Below are 10000 nucleotides of genomic sequence, written 5' to 3'. Positions count from 1 at the left end.
GGTGTGTGTGTGTGTGTGTGTGATCATACAGAAAGAAAAGAGAAGCACAGAATAATAGCGACGTGAACATTTGAATGCCATTAGATGTGTGTTGTGTGCAGGTGTTCAGAGTAAAGCCATTTATCAGAAACACAATGATCGACCGCTTTCATCAGCCATTAACATGAGAAAACACACATTTACATGAAACCGGAGAGAGAAACATGAAAGAGACAGACAGAAAGGTGAATCTAATGAATCTGATGTCAGGTGAGATGGTTGCCAGATATTAAAGCATAATTCACTCATAACTCATCATTTACTCACAGTCATGCTATTGCAAAGTACTTTCTTATATAGTCTCTAAAGCCAGATATCGGATTTTCCCGCATAACTTTCAGCAATAAATAGATGATTCCTTACATTACAGTTCGGTATAGTAAAAACAGTGAAATATTATCATAATGTAAAAATGTTTTCTATGTGAATATATAGTAATATATGGTATAAGTGTAATTTATTCCTGTGATCAAAGCTACATTTTAAATTAAATTAAATAATCTCACTCTCTTTTATTTATTTGTGTGTGTGTGTGTGTGTGTGTGTGTTTTGTATATTAGATCTGTAATGGTGTAAATTAAAAGGCTTTTAGAAGCCAAAGTCTCTCTCTCTGTCTCTCTCTCTCTCTCTCTCCTGAAGAATGTTCCGGAAATCTGGAAAACTGCAGAGCAGGAGGACAGACGTGATGACAGATTGTTAAACACACACTGGTCTGTCCAGTATGAAACTCTATTCGATACTGAAGGAGAAACAATCAGTCTTTGGCCTTAAAGGGATAGTTCACCCAAAAATGAAAATTAGCCCATGATTTACTCTGAAGTCATCCTAGGTGTATATGACATTCTTCTTTCAGACGAACACAATCTGAGTTATATTAAAAATGTCCTGGCTCTTCCAAGCTTTATAATGACAGTGAATGACTGTTTCTGTTTTGAAGTCCTTAAAAGTGCATCTATTCATCATAAAAGTGCATCTGTCCATCATAAAAGTGCATCTGTCCATCATAAAAGTGCATCTGTCCATCATAAAAGTCCATCTATCTATCATAAAAGTGCATCTATCCATCATACAAGTGCATCTATCCATCATAAAAGTCCATCTATCCATCATAAAAGTGCATCTGTCCATCATAAAAGTGCATCTATCCATCATAAAAGTCCATCTATCCATCATAAAAGTGCATCTGTCCATCTATCCATCATAAAAGTGCATCTGTCCATCTATCCATCATAAAAGTGCATCTGTCCATCATAAAAGTGCATCTATCCATCATAAAAGTGCATCTATCCATCATAAAAGTCCATCTATCCATCATACAAGTGCATCTATCCATCATAAAAGTGCATCTATCCATCATAAAAGTGCATCTATCCATCATAAAAGTCCATCTATCCATCATAAAAGTGCATCTATCCATCATACAAGTGCATCTATCCATCATAAAAGTGCATCTGTCCATCATAAAAGTGCATCTGTCCATCATAAAAGTGCATCTGTCCATCATAAAAGTGCATCTATCCATCATACAAGTGCATCTATCCATCATAAAAGTGCATCTGTCCATCATAAAAGTGCATCTATCCATCATAAAAGTTTATCTATCCATCATAAAAGTGCATCTGTCCATCATAAAAGTGCATCTGTCCATCATAAAAGTGCATCTATCCATCATACAAGTGCATCTATCCATCATAAAAGTGCATCTGTCCATCATAAAAGTGCATCTATCCATCATAAAAGTCCATCTATCCATCATAAAAGTGCATCTGTCCATCTATCCATCATAAAAGTGCATCTGTCCATCATAAAAGTGCATCTATCCATCATAAAAGTGCATCTATCCATCACAAAAGTGCATCTGTCCATCATAAAAGTGCATCTGTCCATCATAAAAGTGCATCTGTCCATCATAAAAGTGCATCTATCCATCACAAAAGTGCATCTGTCCATCATAAAAGTGCATCTATCCATCATAAAAGTGCATCTATCCATCACAAAAGTGCATCTGTCCATCATAAAAGTGCATCTATCCATCATAAAAGTGCATATATCCATGATAAAAGTTCATCTGTCATCATAAAAGTTAATCTGTCATCATAAAAGTTCATCTGTCATCATAAAAGTTCATCTATCCATCATAAAAGTGCATCTATCCATCATAAAAGTGCATCTGTCCATCATAAAAGTGCATCTGTCCATCATAAAAGTGCATCTATCCATCATAAAAGTGCATCTATCCATCATAAAAGTGCCTCTGTCCATCATAAAACTGCATCTATCCATCATAAAAGTGCATCTGTCCATCATAAAGTGCATCTGTCCATCATAAAGTGCATCTGTCCATCATAAAAGTGCATCTGTCCATCATAAAACTGCATCTATCCATCATAAAGTGCATCTGTCCATCATAAAGTGCATCTGTCCATCATAAAAGTGCCTCTGTCCATCATAAAACTGCATCTATCCATCATAAAAGTGCATCTGTCCATCATAAAGTGCATCTGTCCATCATAAAGTGCATCTGTCCATCATAAAAGTGCATCTGTCCATCATAAAGTGCATCTGTGCATCATAAAAGTGCCTCTGTCCATCATAAAGTGCATCTGTCCATCATAAAGTGCATCTGTCCATCATAAAAGTGCATCTGTCCATCATAAAGTGCATCTGTCCATCATAAAGTGCATCTGTCCATCATAAAGTGCTCCACAGGCTCTGAGGGGTTAATAAAGGCCTTCTGAAGTGAAGCCATGCGTTTGTGAAAAAGATCCATATTTAAAAGTAAAATAACTAGCTTCTGGCCATACGAGCATGGAAGTGGATGGTGTGTAGTACAGGTGCCCTTTCGTTCTCTGGTCGCACCAGTAGTGACGTCACTGGACAGTGTTTTCACGTGTGCTTCAGACACCGGTCATGCCGGAGGGAATCAGGGAATCAAGGTGACATTCATAACCCAACACCATTTTAATAATAGCTTCAACTTATTTCAATTAGTTGCCTAGGCAACATTTTTAAGTTTCGTTTAGTTTTAGTTTTTAATCTAGAATTTATATTTATTTATTTCATTTCAAATAAAAATATTTTAAACAGTTTTAGTTTGTTAATTTTCATTTATAGGTTTTCATATATTTATATTCTGTTGTATTTATATTATAGATTTTTTAATTCAAATTCATACAGATATTTTTAAAATTTTGGGTAACACTTTATTTTAGTGTCCTTGTTACATTATGTTACATGTACTTACCATATTAATAATAGTAATTTATGCGTAATTACATGTAACTAACCCTCAACCAAAACCTAATCCTACCCTAACCCTATAGTAAGTACATGTAGTTAACCAAATTTAGTTTTAGTTCTTTTTTGCTTAACGTTTTTTAAAATCTAATCTATCTATCTAAAGTTTTAGTTAACGAATTTAACTTTTTTAATACGTCACGTAACATAAGTAAGCGTTGTTTCAAGTTGATTCATGTTGATTTTAACGAAAATGTTCTTGAGAAACACAATTGTGTGTTTGTTCAATCTTGTAGGAATCCCGTCCTCTGTGTTTACAGGATCTGTTCTCTCGTTTGATGTGGTCAGGGTGAAATCAGTGGACTTCACACACCTTTATAAGACTTCAAACAGACGCCCTGTGTGTGTGTGTGTGTGTGTGTGTGTGAGAGAGAGAGAGAGAGAGAGAGAGAGAGAGAGAGAGAGAGAGAGAGAGAGAGAGACGAAACAAAAGCACCAGTATCTATCGATGTCCTCGCCAAAGATCTAAACACACACACACACACACACACACACACACGCGCGGAATGAGTGTAAAACCTCTTTAAAAGGGTCCGGCAGTGGTCAGCCTGTAATCAGACTTCTGGACCTTCTCAACACACACTTCAGAGACACAAACACACACACACACACACACACACACACACACACACACACACACACAGACAGGGTGCAAATTGGTTTTCAGCAGCTGAATAGCTCAGGCTGTAAAGAAGCAGTGCATGATGGGAAAGCCGTCAGTGTGGAGCTGTGCTTTGCTTTCTTCCTAAAGCCCTTTAAAGTGGAACAGATCAAACTTTCCCTCTTTTACTGATTCCTTCTTTATTCCCTGCAGAGGTCGTGTTGAGAATCAAATCCCAGCGCACTGCGACAGCACTGGAGCGCTACAGTAATCAGCTCATTTGTCCAACAGAACATTACATCATCGTGCTTTAGTTTGTTCATCCGAGTGAGTCAGTTCGTTCCAGTGGCCTGATTCACTGATTCACTGACTCACTGATTCGCTGATTCACTGATTCATACACTGTAAAAAATGAATCATGGGTCTTGTAATTTTCATTAAATAATTGGTGAAAGGTGATAATTAAAAAAAATATTTTATTAAGAAAATTGAGGTTCAGTGTTGTATAGAACATATAGAATACTTCACTAATAAAACTAAGAGATACATTTCCTAATTTTTTAAGGAAACACACACAGTTTTGAGGCTTTGAATTGAGGAACTGTTTAAGCTGATAAAAGGAAGGCTATTTATTTTAAGAGAATTAGTTCAATTATGCGGTTTTATTTAGAGACACCGTTGTTAGTTCCCAGCATGCTTTGCACATGGATGGAAATGGAGAGTAAATATTGAAAATGAACTGTGATTTTATGTGTTTTTGAGTAAAGGGAAACATCTGTTAATGTTTGATGTTCAGTTATGTCTGATATGTTGAAGTGTTGATGGTTACCATTATACAGAAGAGTAGAGCTTATGGTTAGGTTGTGAATAACTACATATACTAATAATATGAAATATGTTGCTTTGTTCAATAAGCAATAACTTCATACTTGTTTCTGTGCTGTTTTAGCAGTCTATTAATTATACAATATAACTTAGTCAAATATAAACAGGTCATTTCCATTCACTCTAAATCACATACTTTTCAGGGTCAACTTAAGTAAAAAAAAAAAAAAAACGAATTTCGCTAAAAATATTAAATATATTTTGTCATAGACTTAATAATGTAGGGGATTTTACATGATTTATTCAGGTAGATTCTATTAAATAAACCAAGCCTTAAAAACTACTCAAAAATATCATGTGTAATATTGTTACCATCATTTTTTTAAGTAAATAGCACAACATTGTTTTATATAGCGAATGATTAATGAATCAATATTGTTCATAAAACTCTTGCATTTGATTTCTTTTTGTAGATTAGTATTAGTATTAGTATTTTTATTTTAGTGCTGGGCAACGATTAATCGCAAGAAATCGCATCAAAAATAAAAGTTTGTATTTATATATGTGTGTGTGTACTGTGTATAATTATTTTGTATATATAAATACACAGATGCATGTATATATTTAATATTTGCATGTATATACTGTATATATATTTATACATAATTTCTAATATATATATACATTTTTTATATATAAATAACACATTTTTCTTAAATATATACATGTATAATTATACACCGTACACACACATATATTATGTAAACACAAACTTTTATTTTTATCGTGATTAATCGCAATTAATCTAACTTATCAATTTATAAATATATATATAAATTATAAATAACAAATATATAATAAAAAAAAATATATATAATTGTATTAACATTAACAAAGATGAATAAAATACTGTACCAAATGTGTTGCTTATTATTAATGTTAGTTAATGCATTAATAATGTGATCTTATTGTAAAGTGTAACCAATATGCTTTATTTACTAATAAATATTCTTAAGTTTAATATTGAGACTCTCATTGTTTGTGTGCATGATAAATATCCCTGTCCTCTGTGTTTTAAAATGTAATTACATAAACTGTAATTAAAATATTCTGCTTATGCATTATGCAGTTCATTAACGTTTTGAAACAGTGCGGACTTGCATTTTAATCCAGTTGTGTGTAAATGTTGTGACGTAACGAGAACGAGATGTTGGCTGATGTTACTTCCGCTTTATTTGTTGCACTGGAAATGGAAGGTCAGGTTGAGAACTCTGCATTCTGGGATACAGTATCTGTCTTGCACACTGTAATTTATGATGAATGTAGTGGAACACAGAATAAATCATAAACATTATGCAGAAATAGCAGAGTACGTCTGTTAGAACAGCTTATGCTGGGGGATTTCACTGGTCATTTAACTTGGTAACTGAGCTTTTGCTTTTGTGCAATTAAGTGTTTATTTATTCAAGCGATGAGATGATCATTATTGTGTGTGTGTGTGTGTGTGTGTGTGTGTGTGTGTGTGTTTCAGAGATGCGGTTAACCAGCAGAAGAGACTCGTGTGTGTCGGTCTCTCGCCATCAGAACTACACGAGAAACACAGGAGCGCACTGACCACACCACTGCCTCCTGATAAACGAGGTGTGTGTGTGTGTGTGTGTGTGTGTGTGTGTGTGTGTGTGTGTGTGTGTGTGTGTGTGTGAGAGAGAGAGAGAGTGTGTGTGTGTGTGTGTGTGTGTGTGTGTGCGAGTGTGTGTGTGTGTGTGTGTGTGTGAGAGAGTGTGTGTGTGTGTGTGTGTGTGTGTGTGTGTGTGTGTGTGTGTGTGTGTGTGTGTGTGAGTGCGAGTGTGAGAGTGTGTGTGTGTGTGTGTCTGTGTGTGTGTGTGTGTGTGTGTGTGTGTGTGTGTGTGTGTGTGTGTGTGTGTGCGAGTGTGTGTGTGTGTGTGTGTGTGTGTGTGTGCGAGTGTGAGAGTGTGTGTGTGTGTGTCTGTGTGTGTGTGTGTGTGTGTGTGAGTGCGAGTGTGTGCAAACGATATGATAATGTAAGAAGTTTTAAGTTAGAGATGTTCATTTACACTGATGAACGTTTAGCCATTTTCCTAGTTTTTCATCAAACTCTCTCTCTCTCTCTCTCTCTCTCTCTTTTGTAGTTCCCATGGTGACTAACGCTATGTAGTACTATTTTTACCAGTGTAACAATACAGTCTTCAGACAGCAAACGTAAAGAAACTGTGTGTTAGTGTGTGTGTGTGTGTGTGTGTGAGCAAATGCCAGTAAATTGACTATTTTAACATCTAACATCCATCGCAGTCTCTTTCCCTTTAGATTCATTACTGTAAATGTGTTTTTGTGTGTTTTACACATGAATCTGAAATGATTGTGTACTTAAATTAAGTTGTGTTGAATCTTAAGCATCTTTCTCTCTCTCTCTCTCTCTCTCTCTCTCTCTCTCTCTCTCTCTCTCTCTCTCTCTCTCTCTAGTTCTCATCATACCGTTAGTGGACCTTGAAGAAGCCAAGGTTATATCTCTGATATTGGTAAGTTCTCTCTCTCTCTCTCTCTCTCTCTCTCTCTCTCTCTCTCTCTCTCTCTCTCTCTCTCTCTCTCTCTCCTCTCTCTCCTCTCTCTCTCCTCTCTCTCCTCTCTCTCTCTCTCTCTCTCTCTCTTCAGCTCTGAACGAATGAATCCTGAGTTTAGACGAATGAATGTCAGGTTTTTTAATTTTTTTTGCGTGTGGAAATATGTAATAGCTCGTTATTTTTAACGAGCTGCCCAATGTTGCGGCTTTACAGCCGACATTAGTCTAATTAAAGTGTTTATTTCTAATAGAGTAATAAAACTTTATGATTTTATGAGATTTTTGAGTGCAGGGGAGACGTTTTATTGCGGCGACAGAAAGAATGGTTTGTGACGGATTGTATCAGATCTTCTTGAGGCTCGTCCCAGGTTACTGATGATAGGCAACAAACATTTACTTGAGCTTCTAAATAGAAAATAAACTCTAATGTAAATGTAAATTCATCCCTTCACCATCAAAAAAGAGCTTTTGCATCAAATTCTCCGCCTTTAATAAAACATTTCAAGACATTTTCTGTCAAACTCCAGATATTTGTATGTTGAATGAATAAAATGTATATAATAATATATAAATATATCATCATAATGAATGAACATTTAATTTCACACAATACAAAAACTGAACTGAGCTGGACAATGACATCACGGTTTACTCCAGAGCCGCTATATACAGTATATATATATATATATATAAATGAACTAAATTAATAACTTTTTTTAAACAAAAATGAAGCATCACTGAACTTCCTCAAGCTGGACTGTGACACTATTTTCTTCTGGAAACAAACTGTGTTGCATTATTTTCCTGTAATCTCTGTAAAGCTGCTTTGAAACACTCTGTACTGTAAAAAGCGCTGTATAAATAAAGCGGACTTGACAAAATATAAGCAAGCAATTTCTCACATTGTCAACACATTGATTTTGTTCAACAAGCAAAGAGGTAATATTAAGTGATGTTCAGTTTAAACACAGTATTGCTAGTATTGTTCAAACAAAAGCCACGGCAGAACGACATCAGCAGGGTTTCGTTAGTGGACGAATCTGCGGCTTTAAATGAATCGGGAGAGTCAATGATTCAATGACTCGTTCATAAATACAGACACTTGCTTTGTTACTGAATGAACAAATGAATGAATGAATGATTCAATGACTCACTCATTAAGACAGTTAATTGTCGCCACCTACTGGCGGTTTTAGTTCATTCTTTTAAAAGATCATTTCACATTTATCTACTGAACATTTTTGTATTTAAAACATTATCTCATAACATTATTTGTGCCATTGTAATTGCATTCATGCATTCAAAAATACAGTATAACAGTGAAATATTACTCCAGTGTAAATCATCTGTTCTCTATGTGAATATATAGTAAAGTGTAATTTATTCCTGTGATCAAAGCTGAATGTTCAGCATCATTACTCCAGTCTTCAGTGTCACATGATCCTTCAGAAATCAGTATAATATGAGGATCTGATGATCAAGAAACATTTATGATTATCATCAATCTTGAAATTTCGTAAAAACTGTGATACAGGTGATTTTTCAGGATTCTTTGATGAATGGTGTTGGTGTGAAGTTCATAAGAACATAATTTATTTTAAATATAATCTTTTGTAACATTATAAATGTCTTTACTGTCACTTTTGATCAAATTAATGCGTCCTTGATGAATAAAAGTATTACAGTTTCTCAACAGTATTTGGATCAGAGCTAGTTTCACTTCATTTCAGTCCTTTAGTGTCGGTACTATTAGATCAGCCGCTGTGTCTCATGGGAAATGTGTGTGTGAGTGTGTGTGTGTGTGTGTGTGTGTGTGTGTTGAGTGTCTCTCTGGGACTCTTGCAGACAGACTCGGGGTCAAAGGTCACAGTGTGACCCCTAAAATAAATGGAGCAAATCGCCAGAGGACGAGAGTGTGTGTGTGTGTGTGTGTGTGTGTGTGTGTGTCAGAAATAGAGCAAGTGGTTTGCTGAGGGAAGTAATGGATTGTGTGATGTGTTTGACACACTGTGACTCTCTCCACAGCTCTGCTGTAAAGCGCTGACAGAACAAGACGAACAAAACCTCAACGTCCTGGAAAAACACGTAAGACACGAGACCAACACACACTTCACACACTCACTCACACACACACACACACACACACACAGAACATATAGAGATTAACCGTCTGGTGCTCTTCACGTGTCGATCAAAAAGGACAGAATTTCGATTAAATGAATGTACCATTTTTTAGTTCCATAATGTTTTTTATTTAATATTTTGTATTTTTAGGGGATTTTATGGTACTAAATTATATTTGCGCTGTATTTATAATCCATTTATTCACTTTTCGAGCATAGACCTAAAAATCTAGAGCGACAGACTTAAGTTTGATCTCTTTTCAGAGACGACACTTGGCAGATTATTGCTGAAGTGAAAAAAGTTTTGAACTTGAAGAAAAGTTAAAGAATTTTATGTTTATTGTTATGAATTTTTTTTATATGAAATATATATTTTCAAAAGCATGTTTTACTCTAAAACTGTGAGAGAATCAAAGCCATAAATCTAAACTCGCTGTGTTCCAGATGTGAGGTTGATAAGGTCTAATTAATGATCTTTCAGTGAGAGTGTGTTCGGCTGCAGTACCGAACGCTTCCACTAGAGGAAACTCTCTCATT

The 10000-nt window shown here is 35.3% G+C and overlaps 1 protein-coding gene across 6 annotated transcripts in view; it reads left to right on the top strand.

Moving 5' to 3' along the window:
- The window catches only part of pde2a (phosphodiesterase 2A), a 158934-nt gene that overhangs the window by 113621 nt on the left and 35313 nt on the right, over positions 1-10000 (top strand). For all 6 annotated transcript variants that reach the window (XR_013822778.1, XR_013822779.1, XM_079886509.1 and 3 more), the window contains 3 exons: positions 6294-6403; positions 7244-7299; positions 9366-9425. Coding sequence is in view for 4 of the 6 variants with exons in the window: in XM_079886509.1 (XP_079742635.1) it covers positions 6294-6403; positions 7244-7299; positions 9366-9425 (226 nt within the window). In the remaining 2 variants the exon portion in view is untranslated. The remainder of the gene's footprint in view (positions 1-6293; positions 6404-7243; positions 7300-9365; positions 9426-10000) is intronic.

This window comes from Squalius cephalus (genome assembly GCF_949319135.1).
Source record: "Squalius cephalus genome assembly, chromosome: 11".
NCBI classification, from domain to species: domain Eukaryota; kingdom Metazoa; phylum Chordata; class Actinopteri; order Cypriniformes; family Leuciscidae; genus Squalius; species Squalius cephalus.
This window is presented reverse-complemented; position numbering and strand designations above follow the sequence as displayed.